Consider the following 24,574-nt stretch of genomic DNA (forward strand, 5'->3'; position numbering starts at 1 on the left):
ACAATTAACAAGTACTGGAAGAGCTAGCTTCTTCTCATACTCTAATTTCTTTCTCCTGACTAACCTTTTAGTCATTCTCTGCTATTCTTTATATTCTGACCAATCATCTGACCTGTACACTCATCTTTGCGCTGTTGTATGCTTTTTCCTTAAGTTTGATGCTTTCATTAACCTCTTTAGTTAACCACAGATGGTGGGTCCTCCCTTAGAATTTTCCTTTATAGAAGGAATATATTTATTCTAAGTATTCTGAAATACCTCCTTAAATGTCTGCCACTGCTTCTCCATTGATTTATCCCCATCCTAGTAGTCCAGTTCACTTCAGCTAGCTCAGTTTTCAGGCCCACATAGTTGCCCTTATTTAAATTTAAAACACTAGTCTTAGACCCACCCTGCTCCCTTTCAAACTGGATGTAAAATTCAATCATACTGTGGTCGCTGCTACATAAGGGTGCCTTCACTCGGAGGTCATTGATTAATCCTGTCATGTTACACAATACCAAGTCCAATATAACCTGCTCGCTGGTTCCAGAATGTGCTGCTCTAAGAAACTATCTCAAAAGCATTCTATGAACCCCTCAACAAGGCTACTACTGCCAATATGGTTTTACCAGTTTATACACAGATTAAAGTCACCCATGATTATTGCTGTCCCTTTATCACAAGCACCCACTATTTCTTCTTGTATACTTTGAGACTAAACCAGTATCTTCGCAACCTTGGTGTCACATTTGACCCTGAGGTCAGCTTTCAACCATATATCCCTGCAAAAACTGAGACTACCAATTTCCACCTCCATAACATTGCCAAACCTAGCTCCTCAGTGCTAAAACCCTCTGGACTCCTGTTACTTCTGGACTTGACTATTCCAATGCACCCCTGGCTGGTCTCTCACATTCTACCCTCTTTAAACTTGAGGTCATGCAAAACTCTGCTGCATGAATTGTGGCTTGCAATGAGTCTTGTTGTCATCCCTGTGCTTACTGATCTACATTGGCTCTGGGTAAAGCAACATCTTGATTTTAAAAGTCTCATCCTTGTTTTCAAATCCTGCCATGGTCTTTCCCCTCACTATCTCTGTATCTCCTCCAACCCCACAGCCCTGCACTTAAGATATCTGCTCATCTAATTCTGACCTTCTTCAGCATCCTTGATTTTAATCACTCCAAACTTGGTGGCCACGCCTTCAGTTGCCTAGGCCCAAAGCCCTGGAATACCCTCCCTAAACCTTTCTGCCTTTCTACCCAACTTTCCTCCTTTAAGATACTCCAAAAAACCCATCTCTTTAACCAGGCTTTTGGTCAACTGACCCAATATCTCTTCATATGGCTTGGTGTTATGTTTGTTTTATAATGTTCTTGTAAAGCGCCTTGGGGCATTTTATTGCATTACAGGTGCTATATAAATATACGTTGTTTTGTTGATTCCATTGAAGGCTGTCAAAGGAATTCTTACAGAAGAAGTCACAATGAAATCCAAAAACACACAGAATGATAGCCTAATGAGGCAATGAAATAAACAACAAATAATCTACTTTTCATGGTATTAGTTAAGAACATCCACTAATAACCAGGGTACCCTTACTTCAAATATGTATTTTTTCTTTATTCATTTCTATCAACTTCCCTGGAAAAGCTTCAATTTATTGCCATTCCAAGTTGCTCTTGTGCAGCTTGATGACTTGTTAGCAAGGGAGGCCACTTCTGAGCATGAGACCAGACTCACCTGTAGGCCAGACCAGGTAAGGCAAGTTTAATTCCCCAAAGGACATTAGTGAACCAGTTGGATTTTGAGATTTCTGAAAATTGAATTAAAATTCTCAAAATGTCATGAACTCATGCTCTCTGGATTATTAGTCCAGTAGGATGCACCATTGTGCATAGAGTGCCATGAAATCTTCTGCATCCACCTGAGGGAGTTGGGGCTTCAGTTTAACATTTCATTTGAAATATGACACCTCAACTGTGGAAACACTCCATCCAACGTGAAAATTTAATTTCTTTTCTCCCTCCTTAGATGCTGCCTGACCCACTGACTGTTTCCAGCATTTTTCATTTTCATTATAAACAATCCTTAGTACTGCACTAAAGAGTCAGCAGCATATGTTATGCAGTTCAGCTACAGAAACAGTCTGGGATTGATTTACATTAAGATGTTAGCCTTAATACCCTGAAGTCACAATTTCCATCTTAATTACTGTATTTATTACCCATACTATTCAATTGTCCAAAATAGCATAATGTTCCTATTGTCTCATCAAACACTACCCTATAATTACATTAAGCCATGAAAAGAAACTATAGTACAGAGTGTGCTTTTACCCTGCATTCTTCAATTATCCAGACAGATCTTTACCAAAGAAGTTAATTTAAGTGCATTCATTGTTGGAAGTGCCATGACAATGGGGGAACGAGGAGGTGGTAAAAGGGACAATGATTAAAAGCAAGAACACTGTAAAATCTCCTTCCTCTTCAGAACTAAACCCCCACTCACTCCTTATTAGGGTTGCCAACCCTCCAGGATTGGCCTGGAGTCTCCAAAAATTGAAGATCAAACTCAAGGACACTGCTGTGTGCAATCCTGGAGACAAAGCATCCGGACATTAAAAAAGATTGCTTTTTTGTCATTTTTTAAAAATATTTCTCTCTACCAGAAATAAAAATATTGAAAATAGGAAAATAAAAGTCTGCTTGGTTGACAGTCATCTTCCAATGGGTCTTCTTGTTTTCCAATTGGTGTAAGAAGGCACAACATCCCAAGGATGGATATGTTGGCCAACTAATGGCTGGAGTGTGGGAGCCAAGTCATGTGATGAAACCTCCAGGAAATCATTTAATCAGAGTCGGCAATCCTACTGCTTGTCTAAAATCGGAGAATCTTAACTGCACAGAAAGAGGCTTTTCGATCTATCATGTCTGCACCAACTCTCCAAATGAGCATTATGACCTAGTGCCATTGTTTCTATTCAAATAATCATTTACTGTCCTCTTGAATGCCTCGACTGAACCTGCCTCCACCACACTTCCAGGCAATGCATTCCAGACCTGAACCACTCATTGTGTGAAAAAGTTTTTTTTCATGTCACACTTGCTTCTTTTGTAAATCACTTTAAATCTGGGCCTTCCTGCTTTGGGTGGTGTTATTAAAAACTGCTTCGCATTACAAACCACATCACACTTCTCTCATTTAAAGCAAAATATGCTGGAATCTGAAATTAAACCAGAAAAATGCTGGAAATATTCAGCAGATCTGGCATTATCTGTGAAGAGAGAAATGGAGTTAATGTTTCAGGTTGATGACTTATGACTTTTCATCAGAACATCTGCTAAATGGGATAGATCTCAAACAAATCTAGCAACTCAAAACCGAGCAACCATGAGGTGCTGTGGGCCATCAGCAGCAACAGAATTGTACTCAACCACAATTTGTAACCTCAAGGCCTGGCATATCCCCCGCTCTACCATTACCATCCAGCCAAGGATTAACCCTTGCTCAATGAGGAGTGCAGGAGGGCATGCTAGGAGCAGCACCAAGCATACCTAAAAATGAGATGCCAACCTGGTGAAGCTACAACAGAGGACTAGATGTGTGCCAAACAGTGGAGGCAGCATGTGATAGACAGAGCTAAGCAGTCGCACAACCAACAGAGATCAGATCAAAACTCTGCAATCCTGTCACATCCAGTCGTGAATGGTGATGGACAATTAAACAACTCACTAGCGGAGGAGGCTCCACAAATATACCCATCCTCAATGATGGAGGAGCCCAGCACATCAGTGCAAAAGGGAAGGCTGAAGCATTTGTAACTATCTTCAGCGAGAACCAAGTGTATGATCCATCTCGGCTTCTTCCTGAGGTCCCCAGCATCACAGATTCCTGTATTCAGCCCATTTGATTCACTCCACGTGCTATCAAGAAACAGCTAAAGGCACTGGATCCTGCAAGTGTTGTGGGGCCCTATCAACATTCCTGTAATACTACTAAAGGCTGTGCTCCAGAACTTACCGCGCCCCTAGCTAGGATGTTCCAGTGCAGCTACAACACTGGCTTTTACCCAGCAATGTGGAAATTGCCCAGGTATATCCTGTCACAAAAAGCAGGACAAATCCAATCTAGCCAATTACCGCCCCTTCAGCCTAATCTCGATCATCAACAAAGTGACAGCAGGTGTCAAGTGACAGTGCTATCAAGCAACACTTACACAGCAATAACCTGCTCACTGACACTCAGTTTGGGTTCCGCAAACCATGGTCACCTCAGGGTCAGGGCCACTCAGCTCTTGACCTCATTACAGCCTTGGTCAAACTGTAGACAAAAGAGGTGAGGTGAGAGTGACTATCCTTGACATCAAGACAGCATTTGACCAAGTGTGGCATCAAGGAGCCCTAGCAAAACTGGAAATCAGGAGGAAAACTCCCCACTGGTTGGAGTCATACCGAGCACAAAGGAAGATGTTGTGGTTGTTGGAGGTCAGTCATCTCAATCCCAGGACATCACTGCAAGGGTTCTTCCATCTTCGGCTGCTTCATCAATGGCCTTCCCTCCATCATAAGGTCAGAAGTGAGGATGTTCACTGATGATTGCACAATGTTCAGCATTCCTTGGGATAACTCAGGGGGTGGTGGGGGGAAGATTGGAGTCTCTGGGACTGCCCAGGGTGTGGTGACTATGGAATGGAAGGAGGAAGGTCGAGAGTAGGTCATTTCTCAAAAAAGGAAATGGAGGGACACAGAGCCACAAGAGCCCTGGTTGCTTCTGGGGAGCTGGAAGGAGGCTGGTTCTCCACAGTGACAGATGGAAATTAAGAATTGACAAATGTATGTTATCCAGTTAACCCACTGGACTCTCAAAAAGAGCCAGGAGAAATTTTCTGCTGTTGAATCAGGTGACCATGGGTTTGTGGGATTGAGTCAGTGGTGATGGAGCAGGATCATTTTTAAGAACAAAGAAAATAGGAACATTCAGCCACTCAAGTCTGCTCCACATTCAATCATGGCTGATCTTCTATCTCAACTCCACTTTACCAACAATCCCCATACCCCCTGATTCCCTTAGGGTCCTACATTCAAACAAACCAGTCTTAAATTTACTCAACGACTGAGCACCCACAGCCCTCTGGGAGAGAATTCCAAAGCTTCACAACCCTCTGAGTGAAGAATTTTCTCCTCTCAGTCCTGAATGGGTGACCCCTTATTCTGAGACTGTGCCCCGGAAAAGTGTGAGGCAATGCATTTGGGGAGGACAAACAAGACAGGGGAATATACAAAGTGTAGAGGAACAGAGGAATCTTGGAATGAATTTTGACAGAGCCCTGAAGGTAGCAAGACAGGTAGGTGAGGTGATTGGGAAGGCATATGGGACAATTTATTGGCTGATGTATAGAATATTATGGCAGAGATGCAATACAGGAACTGTACAAAACGCAAGCCAAACCTCAGCCAGAGTACTGTGTACAGTTCTGGTCACCACATTACAGGAAGGATGGCAGTAGAGATGTTATAGAGGAGATTTGCTAGAAATGTAGATTTCCAGTTATGCGGATAGGCTGAGGTTGTTTTCATTGCAACTGACTCACAGCATGGTTGTCTGATGGATGTTGCACTGCTGGATCCTCATTTCGCTGAGCACCACTGACCTTACGGTCAGCACAGGAATGCTCCAGATCATTGCTGGCCAGCTGGATGACTCTATTTTCAAAGTCTGTGAGGACCTTGATTTCAGGCATTCCTCCACTAGTTTGCGACTTCTCCCTTTTGTTGTGTGGCAGCTTGTCCTGCATGAAGACAGATGGAGAGAGTGTAAGCAGAATGCCTGCCAGACCAGGTGAGTAGGATGCCAGGCATGTGTGGGTGGTGAGTGGTGACATGGACAACTCACAAACACATCCACAGGGATCTCATTCACTGTCAGTTCAAGGGACATCACCATTCACTCTCCCACAGACATCTTCATCTGCCTTGCGGATTGTGTCATCTTCCTGACCATGGCACCACTCACCACCCACATATGCCAGGCATCCTACTCACCTGGTCTGGCAGGCGTTCTGCTTACACTGCTCATCATAACAAGGAGCCATAGGCAAGGAGATATTCTTGGGAGTTTACTTACAGCAGAGACCAATAAGTACAAGTGATTAACACCTGTTCTCAGGCTGAGCAACTACAACCCCTTAGGGTTCCATGCTTGGTGGGCACCGCGGGGACTGGGGTGCTTTATTGACCCCTTTTATCAGATTTTGGTTTAAAGTTGTAAGTTTCCTTTAAACTTTGTTCTTGGTTTTACAGCTGACCTAAATTAGGGGCTGTGCCTGATTTATCCTAATTTTGTTAATTTAGTTTGATTGGTTTTAACTCATAAGAGTTACAACCCCTTAGGCACTTCAGCCCCAAGCTCCTGATCTATGGACACCCGGTGCGGAAGGGGGTCGGGAAGGAGGAAGACCTCCTCGTGAACCTGCTCCTGGGCCTGGCCAAGTTGGCTATTAACAGGTCCAGGCAGCGGGCGATCGACGGGGGAGTCCCGCCCGATTGTTTGTCCCTCTTCTGTGGCTACGTTTGCGGCCGGGTGTCTTTGGAGAGGGAGCACGCGGTGTCTGCTGGCACTATCGAGTCCTTCCGGGCTCGGTGGGCACCGCGGGGACTGGGGTGCTTTATCGACCCATTTAATCACATTTTGGTTTAAAGTTTGTAAGTTTCCTTTAAACTTTGTTCTTGGTTTTACAGCTGACCTGAATTAGGGGCTGTGCCTGATTTATCCCAATTTTGTTAATTTAGTTTGATTGTTTTAACTCGAAAGAGTTACAACCCCTTAGGCACTTCAGCCCCACGCTCCTGATCTATGGACACCCGGTGTGGAAGGGGGTCGGGAAGGAGGAGGACCTCCTCGTGAACCTGCTCCTGGGCCTGGCCAAGTTGGCTATTAACAGGTCCAGGCAGCGGGCGATCGACGGGGGAGTCCCGCCCGATTGTTTATCCCTCTTCCACGGCTACGTTCGCGGCCGGGTGTCTTTGGAGAGGGAGCACGCGGTGTCTGCTGGCACTCTCGAGGCCTTCCGTGCCCGGTGGGCACCGCGGGGACTGGGGTGCTTTATCAACCCCTTTAATCACATTTTGGTTTAATGTTTGTAAGTTACCTTTAAACTTTGTTCTTGGTTTTACAGCTGACCTGAATTAGGGGCTGTGCCAGATTTATCCCAATTTTGTTAATTTAGTTTAATTGTTTTAACTCGAAAAGAGTTACAACCCCTTAGGCACTTCAGCCCCACGCTCCTGATCTATGGGCACCCGGTGCGGAAGGGGGTCGAGAAGGAGGAGGACCTCCTCGTGAACCTGCTCCTGGGCCTGGCCAAGTTGGCTATTAACAGGTCCAGGCAGCAGGCGATCGACAGGGGAGTCCCGCCCAATTGTTTGTCCCTCTTCCGCGGCTATGTTCGTGGCTGGGAGTCTTTGAAAAAGGAGCACGCGGTGTCTGCTGGCTCTCTCAAGGCCTTCCGTGCCCGGTGGGCACCACGGGGACTGGGGTGTTTTATTGACCCCTTTAATCACATTTTGATTTAAAGTTTGTAAGTTTCCTTTAAACTTTGTCCTTGGTTTTATAGCTGACCTGAATTAGGGGCTGTGCTTGATTTTTCCCAATTTTGTTAATTTAGTTTAATTGTTTTAAATTTAAAAGAGTTACAACCCCTTACGAATCCTGGCCGGCGAACTGGCAGGAGCTGGAGACGAAAGTCACTGCTCGCCTGCGGCGCTGGACAGGACTGCTCCGAGGGCTGTCTTACCGGGGTCGAGTCCTGGTCATAAACCAGCTGATCGCCACCATGTTGTGGTATCGGCTGGTCACTTTGACCCCTCCCCCAGACTTTGTCACAAAAATCCAGAAATTGTTAGTCGACTTCTTCTGGGACAAGAGATTGCACTGGGTTGCTGCTGAGGTTCTGAGTCTCCCGCTTAGGGAGGGCGGTCAGGCGCTAGTGTGTCTACGCATGCAGGTGGCGACTTTCTGCCTTCAGACCCTGCAGCAATACCTTTACGTTGAGCCTCCTCCTAGATGGTGTGCCCTGATGACGTATTTCTTCCGTCAGGTGCACGGCCTGAATTATGACGTGCAGCTCCTGTTTATAGAGCAGAGGGGCCTCGGTGGCTCCTTGCAGGCATTGCCCGTCTTTTACCAGAACCTGATCAAAGTCTGGAACATGATCGCCTCGCGACGCAGCTCTCCCCCCATCAGGAGTAGCGGCAATCATCAGAGAGCCGCTGCTCAGGAATCCGCCCCTCCGTCCTTTTCAGTGGTTGGCGGAGAGGAGGGCTGTGGCTGCAGGGGTGACCAGGATCGGGGACGTGCTGGGTGGCGGAGGACTGGGCTGGATGCTCCCACAGGAGTTGGTGCGTCGCGCGTCCGTGAGTGTTCAGGTCGCAGCCGATGCCATCCATGACCTGAGAACGGTCGTGCTCGGACCTGATGTTATTTTAGCTCTCGAGGTGGCCCAGGTGCGCGGTGGTCTTCCGTCTGAACGTTCCCCTGTTCGGACGGAATTCCACATTGGCCCCAAGCCCCGAACCCTCCCTCGGGTGCTGGTGCTCCGCAATATGAGCCGCCTCAGGGACATGCCCTCCGTGCCTTTTGGCACGGCAAAGAGGAGCTTTTTGTACGGACTGCTGCTGCACACCTTCCATTTTCTCGCCCTTGTCCGTCGACCGGACACGCCCTGGCGTGCCTTGTTGCCGTCCGGTGGTGGAGGCCCCCGATGGGAGGCCCTCTACGGAGGTGTTCTCCCCCTTTCTATCGGGGTCCTGGGTTGGAGGGTGTTGCATGCAGCAGTCCCTTATAACCGTAGGATGCATAGGTTCACAGACTCTCGGGACACCTGCCCTTTTTGCGGTCTTGTGGAGTCCGTGGACTATGCTCATATAGAGTGTGGTAGGCTGCACTCCCTTTTTAGTTATTTAAAGAACCTGTTATTAATGTTTTGTTTGCACTTCAGCCCCACGCTCCTGATCTATGGACACCCGGTGCGGAAGGGGGCCGGGAAGGAGGAGGATCTCCTCGTGAACCTGCTCCTGGGCCTGGCCAAGTTGGCCATTAACAGGTCCAGGCAGCGGGCGATCGACGGGGGAGTCCCGCCCGATTGTTTGTCCCTCTTCTGTGGCTACGTTTGCGGCCGGGTGTCTTTGGAGAGGGAGCACGCGGTGTCTGCTGGCACTATCGAGTCCTTCCGGGCTCGGTGGGCACCGCGGGGACTGGGGTGCTTTATCGACCCATTTAATCACATTTTGGTTTAAAGTTTGTAAGTTTCCTTTAAACTTTGTTCTTGGTTTTACAGCTGACCTGAATTAGGGGCTGTGCCTGATTTATCCCAATTTTGTTAATTTAGTTTGATTGTTTTAACTCGAAAGAGTTACAACCCCTTAGGCACTTCAGCCCCACGCTCCTGATCTATGGACACCCGGTGTGGAAGGGGGTCGGGAAGGAGGAGGACCTCCTCGTGAACCTGCTCCTGGGCCTGGCCAAGTTGGCTATTAACAGGTCCAGGCAGCGGGCGATCGACGGGGGAGTCCCGCCCGATTGTTTATCCCTCTTCCACGGCTACGTTCGCGGCCGGGTGTCTTTGGAGAGGGAGCACGCGGTGTCTGCTGGCACTCTCGAGGCCTTCCGTGCCCGGTGGGCACCGCGGGGACTGGGGTGCTTTATCAACCCCTTTAATCACATTTTGGTTTAATGTTTGTAAGTTACCTTTAAACTTTGTTCTTGGTTTTACAGCTGACCTGAATTAGGGGCTGTGCCAGATTTATCCCAATTTTGTTAATTTAGTTTAATTGTTTTAACTCGAAAAGAGTTACAACCCCTTAGGCACTTCAGCCCCACGCTCCTGATCTATGGGCACCCGGTGCGGAAGGGGGTCGAGAAGGAGGAGGACCTCCTCGTGAACCTGCTCCTGGGCCTGGCCAAGTTGGCTATTAACAGGTCCAGGCAGCAGGCGATCGACAGGGGAGTCCCGCCCAATTGTCTGTCCCTCTTCCACGGCTATGTTCGCGGCTGGGAGTCTTTGAAAAAGGAACACGCGGTGTCTGCTGGCTCTCTCAAGGCCTTCCGTGCCCGGTGGGCACCGCGGGGACTGGGGTGTTTTATTGACCCCTTTAATCACATTTTGATTTAAAGTTTGTAAGTTTCCTTTAAACTTTGTCCTTGGTTTTATAGCTGACCTGAATTAGGGGCTGTGCTTGATTTTTCCCAATTTTGTTAATTTAGTTTAATTGTTTTAAATTTAAAAGAGTTACAACCCCTTACGAATCCTGGCCGGCGAACTGGCAGGAGCTGGAGACGAAAGTCACTGCTCGCCTGCGGCGCTGGACAGGACTGCTCCGAGGGCTGTCTTACCGGGGTCGAGTCCTGGTCATAAACCAGCTGATCGCCACCATGTTGTGGTATCGGCTGGTCACTTTGACCCCTCCCCCGGACTTTGTCACAAAAATCCAGAAATTGTTAGTCAACTTCTTCTGGGACAAGAGATTGCACTGGGTTGCTGCTGAGGTTCTGAGTCTCCCGCTTAGGGAGGGCGGTCAGGCGCTAGTGTGTCTACGCACGCAGGTGGCGACTTTCTGCCTTCAGACCCTGCAGCAATACCTTTACGTTGAGCCTCCTCCTAGATGGTGTGCCCTGATGACGTATTTCTTCCGTCAGGTGCACGGCCTGAATTATGACGTGCAGCTCCTGTTTATAGAGCAGAGGGGCCTTGGTGGCTCCTTGCAGGCATTGCCCGTCTTTTACCAGAACCTGATCAAAGTCTGGAACATGATCGCCTCGCGACGCAGCTCTCCCCCCGTCAGGAGTAGCGGCAATCATCAGAGAGCCGCTGCTCAGGAATCCGCCCCTCCGTCCTTTTCAGTGGTTGGCGGAGAGGAGGGCTGTGGCTGCAGGGGTGACCAGGATCGGGGACGTGCTGGGTGGCGGAGGACTGGGCTGGATGCTCCCACAGGAGTTGGTGCGTCACGCGTCCGTGAGTGTTCAGGTCGCAGCCGATGCCATCCATGACCTGAGAACGGTCGTGCTCGGACCTGATGTTATTTTAGCTCTCGAGGTGGCCCAGGTGCGCGGTGGTCTTCCGTCTGAACGTTCCCCTGTTCGGACGGAATTCCACATTGGCCCCAAGCCCCGAACCCTCCCTCGGGTGCTGGTGCCCCGCAATATGAGCCGCCTCAGGGACATGCCCTCCGTGCCTTTTGGCACGGCAAAGAGGAGCTTTTTGTACGGACTGCTGCTGCACACCTTCCATTTTCTCGCCCTTGTCCGTCGACCGGACACGCCCTGGCCGTCCGGTGGTGGAGGCCCCCGATGGGAGGCCCTCTACGGAGGTGTTCTCCCCCTTTCTATCGGGGTCCTGGGTTGGAGGGTGTTGCATGCAGCAGTCCCTTATAACCGTAGGATGCATAGGTTCACAGACTCTCGGGACACCTGCCCTTTTTGCGGTCTTGTGGAGTCCGTGGACTATGCTCATATAGAGTGTGGTAGGCTGCACTCCCTTTTTAGTTATTTAAAGAACCTGTTATTAATGTTTTGTTTGCACTTCAGCCCCACGCTCCTGATCTATGGACACCCGGTGCGGAAGGGGGCCGGGAAGGAGGAGGACCTCCTCGTGAACCTGCTCCTGTGCCTGGCCAAGTTGGCCATTAACAGGTCCAGGCAGCGGGCGATCGACGGGGGAGTCCCGCCCGATTGTTTGTCCCTCTTCCGTGGCTACGTTTGCGGCCGGGTGTCTTTGGAGAGGGAGCACGCGGTGTCTGCTGGCACTATCGAGTCCTTCCGGGCTCGGTGGGCACCGCGGGGACTGGGGTGCTTTATCGACCCATTTAATCACATTTTGGTTTAAAGTTTGTAAGTTTCCTTTAAACTTTGTTCTTGGTTTTACAGCTGACCTGAATTAGGGGCTGTGCCTGATTTATCCCAATTTTGTTAATTTAGTTTGATTGTTTTAACTCGAAAGAGTTACAACCCCTTAGGCACTTCAGCCCCACGCTCCTGATCTATGGACACCTGGTGTGGAAGGGGGTCGGGAAGGAGGAGGACCTCCTCGTGAACCTGTCCTTGGGCCTGGCCAAGTTGGCCAAGTTGGTCCAGGCAGCAGGCGATCGACAGGGGAGTCCCGCCCGACTGTTTGTCCCTCTTCCGCGGCTACGTTCGCAGCCGGTTGTCTTTGGAGAGGGAGCACGCGGTGTCTGCTGGCACTCTCGAGGCCTTCCGTGCTCGGTGGGCACCGCGGGGACTGGGGTGCTTTATTGACCCCTTTAATCACATTTTGGTTTAAAGTTTGTAAGTTTCCTTTAAACTTTGTCCTTGGTTTTATAGCTGACCTGAATTAGGGGCTGTGCTTGATTTTTCCCAATTTTGTTAATTTAGTTTAATTGTTTTAAATTTAAAAGAGTTACAACCCCTTACGAATCCTGGCCGGCGAACTGGCAGGAGCTGGAGACGAAAGTCACTGCTCGCCTGTGGCGCTGGACAGGACTGCTCCGAGGGTTGTCTTACCGGGGTCGAGTCCTGGTCATAAACCAGCTGATCGCCGCCATGTTGTGGTATCGGCTGGTCACTTTGACCCCTCCCCCGGACTTTGTCACAAAAATCCAGAAATTGTTAGTCGACTTCTTCTGGGACAAGAGATTGCACTGGGTCGCTGCTGAGGTTCTGAGTCTCCCGCTTAGGGAGGGCGGTTAGACGTTAGTGTGCCTACGCACGCAGGTGGCGACTTTCTGCCTTCAGACCCTGCAGCGATACCTTTACATTGAGCCTCCTCCAAGATGGTGTGCCCTGCGACGTATTTCTTCCGTCAGGTGCACGGCCTGAATTATGATGTGCAGCTCCTGTTTATAGAACAGAGGGGCCTCGGTGGCTCCTTGTAGGCATTGTGAAAGGTTACTGTGCAGTCACCTCCGAGTTCCCCTCAAAATGCAGCCCGCCTAGTGCACACCTTGTAAAAGCTGTTGTGAAACATGTGCTCGGATGATCCAGCATGGGGTGGGGGGGATGTTCCCTGCGAGCTGGGCTTATAATGATATGCAGATGTATTACAATGAGGTCCCCAATGTCCAATGGCGGGAAACGTGGCTCACCATTGATGGGCAGAGCACTCATCATCTCTGTAGTGTAAAGGGTTAACAGAATAGACATGCTAATGAGTGATGTAGATGATGATGTATCACTGACATTAGTCAGTCATGTGCTAGACTCTTGAGAAGTTGGAACACACTGTACTCAGGAGAAACATACCTACTGTGTAACCTGTTTAATTAGCTAGTTTAAAGCAAGTCCCAGAGTAAGACTACAGTCTGTCTAGGGAAGATAGGTCATGCAAACCAGTAACCACACCAAAAGTCCACAGATTATGGTGTATGGGGACTATCCAAAACCATCTCTTGTGTGGAACATTATGAAATCCACAAAGACAACATTCATTAACACTTCCCTATCAGCTATGCTGGTGGCTTCACTGTATATGCACTGGATTAGTTAGACATGACTTATGCTTCACAAATCCATGCTATTTGATCAGCTAATAGTGTTTATGTACTCAGTCAAACTGACCTCTCTTGGTACATTGCTCTTTTCTTCCAAATGACTTGTCTTTAATGTCTAATTACTATAACCTCTGAGGTCAATTCTTGTTATTGAGAAAAGTTTTTAAGATGGCGGATGCTCATAAATTTGCAAGCCAGAAAAAATCCACATGAAAAGACTGCTATGTTTTCTGTCTGCTCAAGCTTTGAATGCTTGAAGCACATCTGAAATGTGACAGGCGAAAACTTGTGTATGTAATAGTGTAAGGGGATGGACTGAGCTTTCTCTTTATTTTTAATAACATGTATTTAGCAATATTTTTATAAGAATAAATTGTAGTCTGCAAATTGTCATGCAAAGTGTGAGAAGAAACATAAACAAAACTGTGGATTCTTGCAAAATGCAAAGGTGAGGACAGATGTACCTTGCTCTGAAAGAATCAGTGGGACATGAATGAGAAGAGTCACAACTGCCCGAGATGCTGGTAAGATTATCACAGATTAATTTACCACTAATAGTTTTACTGATTTATCTGACAATATGTCGTAAAGATGTTGTCTTTGATAATGGAGTAATCTGAATAAATATTAAACTGAATAAATATTAATGGTGCAGTAACTCCAGTCATTTTAGCAAAGCAGTAGTAGTTACAAAATGTAGGCTGTTTGAACAGAGCTGCCAAAACAGGATGGTGCTCTCAGGGGAGTACTTGTGATTAATAACTGAAACTTGTGAGCCACATCAGTTGATTTTGTCCATAAATGATCAATGAACTAAATGTGGCAATGTCTGATTGTTGGTTTAGTTCAGAGGGGCAGTGAAACAGAATGCTCCTTTGAAAGATTAGATAGGAGGAGCTCACGATGGGTAAACTTGCTGGAGCATCATATAATTTTCTCATCCTCTCTTCCCCAATTCTAGCAGCACCATTGCTAGGGCTTTGATCGGCTAACTCAGCAAACAACCCCAGTATTTAAAGATCAACTACTCATTTGAGAAAATTTACCATTAATATTGGAGCCTTGCACCACCTTTTCAAGATAGTGCAGACGAATTAGGAGTCAGCCATTCAACCCCTCGAGCCTGCTCCACCATTTGATAAGATTGTGGCTGACCTGAATATGGTCTCAACCCTACTTTCCTGTCTACCCCCTATAACCTTTGACTCCCTTGTCAATCAACAATCCATCTAACTCAGCCTTAAAAATACTAAACAACCCTCTCGCCAGTGCACGCTGGAGAGAGAAGTCTACAGCCTAACAACCCTCTGAGGGAAAAATATTCTACTCATTTCCAAGTTAAATAGCAGACCCCTTATTTTTAAACTGTGTCCCATAGTTCTAGTCTCTCCCACAAAGGGGAACATCCTCTCAGCATCCACCCTGTCAAGTCCCCTCAGGATCTTACATGTTTCAATAAGGTTACCTCTTATTCTTCTAAACTCCAATGGATACAGGCCCAATCTGTCCAACTTTTCCTCATAAGATAATGCACTCATCCCAGGAATCAGTCAAGTGAACCTTCTCTGAAATGCTTCTAATGCAATTATATGCTTTAAGTAAGGAGACCAAAATTGCACACAGCACTCCAGATGTGGTCTTGCAACTGTAACTAAACTTCCCTACTTTCATACTTGATCCCCTTTGCAGTGAATGCCAACATTCCATTTACCTTCCTAATCAATTGCTGGACCTGCTTACTAACTTTTTTGTGATTCATGTACCAGGTCCCTCTGTACCTCAGAGTTTTGCAATCTCTTTCCATTTAAATACTATACAGCTTTTCTATTCTTCCTGTCAAAGTGGACAAGTTCATATTTTCCCATAATATAATTCAACTACCAAATTTCTGCCCACTCACTTAACCTATCTATATCTCTTCGCAGACTCCTTATGTCCTCTTCACAACCTACTCTCCTAACTATATCTGTCTCATAACAAATTAATCTTCTCTATCCCAAGAGGTGATATTAGGGCACCAGCACTTCCACATCCCATAGACTCCTTTGCAGCTTTGTGCTACACTGCATTGTATAATTTACACCAGATTTTGGTTATTTTTTATTATTCGTTGGCAGGATGTGACTACTGGTGTCACACAAGGATCTGTGTTGGGGCCCCAAATATTCACTGTATTTGTTAATGACTTAGGTGATTCGATAAAAAGCCACACATTCAAATTTGCCAATGACATGAAAATAGGTGGCATTGTAATGGCTGATCTGCAATCTAACTCCACATACCTTCCCCATATCCTTCCATAGATGTAGATGGAAGCATAAAATTACAGAGATATTGATATATTAAATGCATGGAAAAGAACTGTGGCAAATGGATTTCAACATGGGCAAATGTGAAGCCATCCAATTTGGGCCTAAAAAGGATACTTTCTAAATGATGAACAACTAGAAACAGTGAGGGTCCAAAGAGAGTTCTAATGAAGGTTCATCATCAACCGGAAACATTAACACTTTGTCTCCACAGATGCTGCCTGACCTGCTGAGTATTTCCAGCAGTTTGTTTTTATTTCAGATTTCCAGCATCTACAGTATTTTGCTTTCGTGTTGAGGTCCAGAGAGACTTGGGGGGGGGGGGGGGGTTTCAGGTACATAATTATTAAAATGCCATGAAATAGTACAGAAAGTTATCAAAATGGCTATTGGAATGCTGGCCTTTATATCTAAAGAACTAGCATACAAGGGGTTAGACATGTTTCAGCTATACAAAGACCTGTTTGGACAACACCTGGAGCACTGCAAGTAGTTCTGGGGACATTAGAAGGATATATTGGCCTTGGAGGGAGTGCAGCATTGCTTTATAGAATGCTATCTGGACCCCAAAGGCTAAGTTATGAGAGATTACACAAACTAGGATTGCATTCCCTGGAAGGTTAAAAGGGGGAGGGTGGGGGTTGATTTGATTAAAGTTTAATGAACTAAGAGAAAAAGACAGGATAGTGGATAGTGTCAACTATGGCTCAGTCAGTAGTTGTGTTGGAGTCTCGAGTTTCAAGTCCCTTTCCAGGACTTGAGCCCAGCAATCAGGGCTGGTTGCAGAGCTGAGGGAGGGCTGTGCCGTTTTTGGATAAGGCTTAAATCCAGGCCTGGCTTGTTCTCTAAGTTGCATTTAAAAGATCCTATAGGACTATTGTGACAAAGAACAGGGGAAATGATCCCAGGTGACCTGGCCAATATTTATCCTGCAATCAACATCACACAAAGAAAAAAAAAAATTGGGTCATTATCACTTTTGGTGGGGGGCTTGCTGTCCACAAACTGGCTATCACTTTTCCTACATTGCAATAGCAATTACAGTTGTGAAAAATGCTATGTCAATGAAAGTCTTTATTTTCCTTTTTAGATAGAGAGAAGCTATTTCTGCTGGTTGGGGGGTCCAGGACCAGGGGGTCATTGTCTAAAAATTAGAGCCAGGCCTTTCAGGAGTGAAATCAGAAACACTTCCTCACACAAAGGGTGGTGGACATTTGGAACTCTCTTCTACATCAGCCATTGATGAGAGATTAATTGTTTATCTTAAAACCGAGATTGGTTGATTCTTGTGAACCAAGGTTATTAGGGGATATGTGGCAAAGCCAGATTAAGAGGTAGGTCACAGGCCATCCAGGATTTGATTAAATGGTGGAAGAAGTGCAAGGGGTTAACAGCCTGTGCTTCCCACCTCTTTAACCAGTGTGTTAGTTAAATTTTACTGAAAAGAGACATACATGTTGCCGAGGTTTTTCATTTTGCTCTCATCAGGACAAATCAAGAACGCCAAATTTCAAATGATCACAACAATTTATACTACAGGCCTGTAGATGAAAAACTTTGGCCATGTCTCTTTTCAACAGTATCTTGTTATATTGACCATGGCCCTCCAATGTGAACAAACATAATTAAATTATAATGAAAGCCTCCCTCTGAATAATACTGAATAATCCCCTGCTCATTGAGAGCCTGCACTCAAATTATACTGTCCCTATAACTCCCTAAACAAGTCAGCCTTTCTCATTGCTTCTTTTTTTGAATCACCTCCCCTCTCCTTACTGGAATACAGATCCGAATTTGCAGTTCATCCTCTGGTACATTACTCATGAGTCTAAACAGCAAGTGTCAGCACACTATTCAACAGAAGAAGCAACACAGTTTCACTTTGTGCTCTCCTCCTCTGACTACCATTCCAAACCCATGACCACTATCATCTAGAAGGACAAGCGCAGTAGCAGCAGTGTGTACCATCTACAAGATGCACTGCAGGAATTCACCAAGGCTCCTTAGACAGCTCCTTCCAAACCCACGACCACTACTTTCTAGAAGGACAAGGGCAGCAGATAGATGGGAACACCACCATCTGGAAGTTCCCCTCCAAGTCGCTCACCATCCTGACTTGGAAACATATCGCCGTTCCTTCACTGTCGCTGGGTCAACATCCTGGAACTCCCTTCCTAACAGCACTGTGGGTGTCCCTACAGTACATGAACTGCAGCAGTTTAAGAAGACAGCTCACCACCACCTTCTCAAGGGCAACTAGGGATGGGCAATAAATGCTGGCCCAGCCAGCGAAGCCTACAACCTGAGAATGAATAAAAAATAAAAATGCACTTCCAGAAGTGACTGTTAAATATCAATCCAAAGCAAAAACTATCAGCTTCTCCCACTTAAATTTTCCTACTGTAGCCCCTAATGAGATAAGCTAAATCACAATAAACCAAAGAACAAACCTGGAAACTTCCTCCCAGAACCACAATAGGATTCCCTTTGCCCTCACTTTCCACCCCACCAGCCTCCGTATCCAATGACTCATCCTGTCACCTCCAGCATGATGGAGCACCACGAAACATATCTTTCACTTTCAGCATTCCAAAGGGACTGTTCCCTCCACAGCAACCTGATCCACTCCTCAATCATCCGACACACCCTCCAGTTCCCATGGCATCTTCCCATAAAGTACAGAATATCCAACACCTACCTTTTTACTTTCTCCCCTTTCACCATCCAAAACCCCTAAAGGCCTTCCAGCTGAAACAGTGATTTAATTGTATGTCTTTCAATTTAGTATACTGTATTCACTGCTCACACTGTGGCCTGCTCTACATTAGGGAGACCAAATGCAGATAAGATGACCATTTTGCAGAGCACCTTGGTTCAGTCCACAGGTACGGCTGGTGGCCTGTCATTTTAATTCTCCACCTTGCTCCTACACTGATTTCTCGGTCCTTGGCATGCTGCACTGTTCCAATGAAGCTCAACACAAGCCTGAAAACAGCACCTCATCTTTTGATTAGACACTTTACAGCCTTCTGGACTGCAAAAATCAAAATATGTAGCTGGATCAAACATAGGTTTGTGTAGTGAGTGAAATTAACTTATATGTAAAGAATCAAATCAAGCTTAAACAAAGACAAGTTATTTACAACTTCCAAAAGACAACTCACAAACAGATTAGAAAACTGTACATGTGAAATACAAAATTTGCCCAACTTCATGATGTTTTTTGTAAATGTTTCTGATGATCACTGCTGTCATTCTGGAAATTAATAATGTTAAACAATAACTACACAGCCCAATGTTATTCCACCAAATCCTGCTCTCTGCAGCCGTTATCTTGATATCGTCGACACTGTGTTACGAAAAAGTCATGGCCACAGAAATGCTGATTTAACAAGAAACAAAAAGCTAGCAGGGAAGAATCCAGTGCCATTGTCACATCATGCAGAACCACCACTTCCATAAGGCTTTTCCTGTTTGGGTCCCATGAATTCCAGTCCTTCAATTGGGATGTCCTTCTCCTTGATGGCTTTCTGCAATTAAAACAATTTTCTCTCGTTAACAAACATCAGCCATACTAGAAAATCTGAAGCCATCTGCAGAAGAATAATAATTTTAAAATAAAAACAGGGCAAAGACCAAGATGCTTTGATGCTTTAGTCAGTCTTCCTCCTCCAGGTGCCATGTGCTCAGAGTTGGTGACCATGGATTTCCAATGGATTGGTCCAAAATTATGCTTGGCAAAGTACTGCAAGGGTTTCCCACTCTTACCGCTTGCCATCGGACATATTGGAAGGATTTACAGGCTGATAAGCAACCTGCTTGGCCATGTTACGAACACATCTTCTGTGGCCATCGAGTCCTGAAGTAGGATTTGAACCCAGATTGCCAGCCTAGAGGTAGGGATGCTACCACTGCACCACAAGACCTCCCACTTTGGTCAGCATATGGTCATAATACAACCTTGACTCACCGTTTCCCAGAGTCAGAAAGTCATGGTCCAAGCACCACTCCAGAGCCTTGAACATATAATCGAGTCTAACACTCAGTACAACTCAGCACTGCACTGTCAAAAGGTGCAATCTTTCAGGTGACATGTGAAACTGAGAACCATCGTGGATGAACGTAAATTTACTGGTCAAGTGGGCAGAAAAGTGGCAAATGGAATTCAACCCAGAGAAGAGTGAAGTGATGCTTTTGGGGAGGTCAAACAAGGCAAAGGAATACACAATTATTGAGAAAATACAGAGGTTTAGACGGAGTGAGGGACCTTGGAGTGAACGTCCACAGATCCCTGAAGGTCAAAAAAGGCGGGGGGGGGGGGGGGGGAAGAAGAGATTTCAAGTGATTGGTAGAAAGATTAGAAGGGAGATGAGCAAAACCTTTCTCAACCAGAGGGTAGTAGGGATCAGGAACTCACTGCCTGAAAGGACGGTTGAAGCAACTAATTTAAAAGCTGCCGGATGTGCACCTCAAGTACCATAACCTGCAAGGCTAAGGACCAAATGCTGGAATGTGGGATTAGGCTAGGTGGCTCATTTTTCTGTTGGCACAGATACAATGGGCCAAGTGGCCTCTTTCTGTGCCATAAACTTTCTATGATTCTTGTCTATGAAACATCCCATAAGCACTACTTAAACAGCAAGGGAGTTCCCCTGGTGTCATGGCCAACATTTACCTCTCAACCAACATAATTCACAGGTTATTTGGTTATTTATCACTAAGTTGTTTGAAAGAACTTGCAGTGCATAAGCAGGCTGCGGCATTTCCCTACGCTAAAACTACACAGTTCACAAGTGAACAAATTGGCTGTGAAACACTTCAGGACATCCTGAGGTTATGAGAAATGTCTCATGAAAACTGACATCAGCTCAATAACGGGCCTACAATGGGCAAACTACCACTCACCAGGATTCATGCAACTCTTTAGATAAATACTGCAAGATAGTAAGTCATAGCTGAGCAAACAGTGGGAAACAGGTCTGAGAAGCTGCATTGGTTTAGCAGGTTAAATTCCAGCAATTTCAACACATACTTCATGTCTTGGCTCTGAATTGAAGCTCTGGACATGGGTAAGAGAGATGTGTGCCTATACAAAGGGAGCACATACTTCATCTTCAGCAGAAATCAGATGCTTGCTGTGGATTTCTCAGCAGTTTGAAGACTCTTAACATGGCAATGAATTTCCACCTCAGGCAACTGACCAGAAAATCCATTATACCAGATGTTGATTCTTCAATGATTAACATAAGAACATAATATAAGAAATAGGAGCAGGAGAAGGCTATTCAGCCCCTGAAGCCTGCTCTATCATTCAATAAAATCATGGCTGATTTGCCCCAGGCCCCAACTCCTTTCTTGCCAGCTCCTCATACCAATCAACTCCCCGATATTTCAAAAATCTATCTACCTCCTCTTTAAATACTTTCAGTGATCTAGCCTCCACAAATCTCTGGGGTAGGGAATTCCACACATTCATCACCCTCAGAAGGAATTCCTTCAAATCTCAGTTATAAATGAGTGTCCCATTATTCTGTAACTACGTCCCCTAGTTCATGATTCCCCCACTAGCGGAAACATCTTCTTAACATCTACCATGTCAAGCCCTCTCAGAATCTTGTACGTTTTAATAAGATCACCCCTCATTCTTCTAAACTCTAATGAATAAATGCCTAACCACTTTAGCCGTTCTTGATAAAGTCAACCCCTTCATCATAGGAATCAGCCTAGTGAATCTCTTTTGAACTGCCTCCAACGTCAGTATATCTTTTCTTAAATACAGGGACCAAGACTGTACACAGTACTCCAGGTGCAGCCTCACCAACATCCTGTACAGTTGTAACAAGACTTCCCTATTTTTAAACACGAACCCCCTAGCAATACAGGCCAAAATTCAATTTGCCTTCTTAACTACTTGCTGCACCTGTATGCTAACTTTCTGTTTCATGCACAAGAACACCCAGATCCCTCTTTGCTGCACTTTTTTGGAGTCTCTCTCTCTATTTAAATAATAATCTGCCTTTTGATTCTTCCTACTAATGTCCATGACCTCACACTTTCCTACATTAAACTCCATCTGCCAAGTTTTTTCCCCACTCACTCAACCAATCTATATCCCCTTGCAGATTCTTTACGTCCTCATCACGACATGCCCTCCCACCTATTTTTGCATCATCAGCAAATTTGGATACATTACACGCTGCCTCCTCCTCCAAGTCATTAACATAGGTACTAAATAATTGAGTCCCTAGGACTGATCCTTGTGGCACTCCACTAGTTATGCCTTTCCAACCCGAAAAAGACTTCTTAATCCCGACTGTATTCTGTGGATCAACCAATCACTCAGTCACTGCTGCTTTTGAAAAAAATCCCAATCCTTTGATCTACCACTAGTTTGCCACTTTGTATGCCTTTGTTTTTGATTGGGTACTCTCTTTGACCACCTTGGTTAACCACAGGTGGTTCATCCTTCTCAGGGTCCTCCTTTTTGACCAGGATAAATTTTTGCAGAGCGTTATCTGCTTAAATGTCTGCCGCTGCTCATCCATTGACCTTCCCCTTAATCTATTTTCCCAGCCCACTTTAAACAATTCTTTTTCATACCTCTGTAATTGTCCTTATTTAAGTTGAGGACACTGGTTTGAGATCCGAGTTGCTCACCCTCAAACTGAATTGGAAATTCTACCAAGTTGTGATCGCTACCCCCTAGAGGATCCTTAACTACGAGATCTCTTATTAATCCCGCCTCATTACACATTGCTAGATCTGAAATAGCCTGTTCCTGGGTAGGTTCTGCAACGTATTGCTCGAAGAAACAATCCCTACAAATTGGTTTTCCAGCTATCAACTCAAGTCCCTTGCTTTTAATGTTCTTCCTTTTTAAATATTTATCCAGTTCCTATCATTCATGGACAGCACAGGATCTTGGAGGTTTGCTGGACTGGCTTGAGCAACTTTCTGCAGCGCTCTCCCTCGGATCCCCAGCCTCTACGAAGGACAGTCGCCCCACAGTACCTGCCCCTGGTTCTGGTTCCCAGCCCCGGCCTCAGCCTCACTCCAGATCCCCGGCCTCACTCCGGATCCTCGGCCTCACCTTCACGCACTCCTGGTACTGCTTAAAGAGTTCGCTGCACGGATCTGCGCTCCGTTCTCCCTTCAGGAACTTCTCAGCGAACCAGCGGTTGAAGCACAGATCGTACCCGCGCTTCAACTCCAAGCACTCGGTGCCAACACTGTTCATATTCACCCAAGCGGCCACAGACCCCGCGTCGCTTCAATTTAACGTCATTCAGTGCTCACGTGACACCAGCGACGGCAGGCCCAGGCGCTGGTGGTCGCCATCTTGCATTCAGGCAGATAGCATCCGTGCCCGTGGTGCCATCTTTCATACTGGCAGATAGCATCTGTGACCGAGGTGCCATCTTTCATACTGGCAGGTAGCATCCGTGCTCGCGGCACCATCATTGATACTGGAACTACATTTTATTCCTTGCGAGACTGGAATTAGCCCGTTCCTCTCGGTCTCTGTCCTGCACCACTTTCCTACCTTCTCTCTACTCTGCCTGCGATAAAGGCCTGGTGCTGAGTCCGGGTGGAAGGTGGGCACTGGCCGCTCAATGCCGCTCAATTCCCGGCCTCTCTGATCATCGGCAACCGGGACTCTTCCTTTTTTCACCAGAAATCTTTCGGTTTGAACATAAAGCTGGGCCGGGTCAGTAAAACACGATATAACCTCATTACAATTAAACCAAAAAAAATGAACAAAAAACTTGCCGCCCGAACAGGGACTTGAACCCTGGACCCTCAGATTAAAAGTCTGATGCTCTACCGACTGAGCTATCCGGGCCCTGTCTCAAATGTTAACTACATCGTATTACAGCACAGAAATAAACCATGTCTTCTGTCAATTTATTTCTATTTCATTCTTTCTCCTTCATGTTCCCCCTTAAATTTCCCCTCTTATTCAGCTCAGCTGCTCCGCTCTAATTCCACACGCTAATCACTCTCTGGGTAAAGGAGCTTTCTCCTCAATTCCCTGCTGAATTTAATACCTTTGTTTGGCTCCCTACTTTTGTTCTTCCCCCCTTACCCTCCATTATTTAAAAACAATATCTGGGATTGGGACCGAGGGGGGCACAGATTGAAAGTTATTGCTAAAAGGAGCAAAAGTGACACAAGCAAAATTTTTTCCACGCAGCAAGTGATTAGGGTTAGGGTCTGGAATGTACTGCCTGCGAGTGTGCTGGAGGCTGCATGTTCAACTGAATCTTTTAAAAAAGGCAATTAGACTGTTTTCTGAAAAGGAAGAGCATGCAGGGTTACAGGGAGGTGGTGGGGGAACAGCACTACAGCTCATTTGGAGAGCCGGTGTAGACACGATAGGCTGAATGGCCTCCATCTGCGTTGTAACAATTCTGTGACTCTGTGATCTCTACCCAATCCAATTCCTTCATAATCTTACAGACCTCCATTGTGTCACCTCTCAGTTTGATAAAGAGCCCCAGCTGCCAGTTAACAGGTCTCCCAAGCATTGGTGCAAACTCCTGTTTTCACTGATTGCTTTTCATGCATCTTCATACCCCTCCCACCTCCCTCTCCCCTGCCAACATTCACTTTCATTAAAAAGCATTTTATGGTTCTTTTCATTTTGCTGTTTCACACACAATAACTCCATGACAATCATAGACCTGTCACTACCCCAGCGAGGCAGCTTTATTGCCTTTTTGGAAGCAGCAGTCCTTCAAATCAGGCAATATTTATGGA

General features: G+C 46.1%; 1 protein-coding gene and 1 non-coding gene across 2 annotated transcripts; both read right to left on the minus strand.

Moving 5' to 3' along the window:
- Positions 1–18,934: 18,934 nt before the first annotated feature.
- triap1 (TP53 regulated inhibitor of apoptosis 1) lies at positions 18,935–23,104 on the minus strand. Its single transcript, XM_041202952.1, has 2 exons — positions 22,905–23,104; positions 18,935–19,344 (listed from the first exon to the last, which is right to left on the minus strand). Exons 1-2 carry the CDS (start codon positions 23,049–23,051, stop codon positions 19,252–19,254), a joined length of 240 nt encoding a protein of 79 aa, XP_041058886.1. The 5' UTR covers positions 23,052–23,104; the 3' UTR covers positions 18,935–19,251.
- Positions 23,105–23,584: 480 nt separating this feature from the next.
- Positions 23,585–23,657, minus strand: trnak-uuu. The gene has a single exon. It is a non-coding gene; the product is annotated as a tRNA-Lys (tRNA).
- Positions 23,658–24,574: the final 917 nt, after the last annotated feature.

The sequence above is a fragment of the Carcharodon carcharias genome, chromosome 13 (genome assembly GCF_017639515.1).
Source record: "Carcharodon carcharias isolate sCarCar2 chromosome 13, sCarCar2.pri, whole genome shotgun sequence".
Lineage (NCBI taxonomy): Eukaryota > Metazoa > Chordata > Chondrichthyes > Lamniformes > Lamnidae > Carcharodon > Carcharodon carcharias.

Bases quoted from the DNA above. Each gene is read 5' to 3' on its own strand.
- triap1 (XM_041202952.1), bottom strand. From the start codon at position 23,051: ATGAACAGTGTTGGCACCGAGTGCTTGGAGTTGAAGCGCGGGTACGAT. The intron at 19,345-22,904 runs GTGAGGCCGAGG...TTTTAATTGCAG, and splicing joins AGTACCAGGAGTGCGTGAAG to AAAGCCATCAAGGAGAAGGA.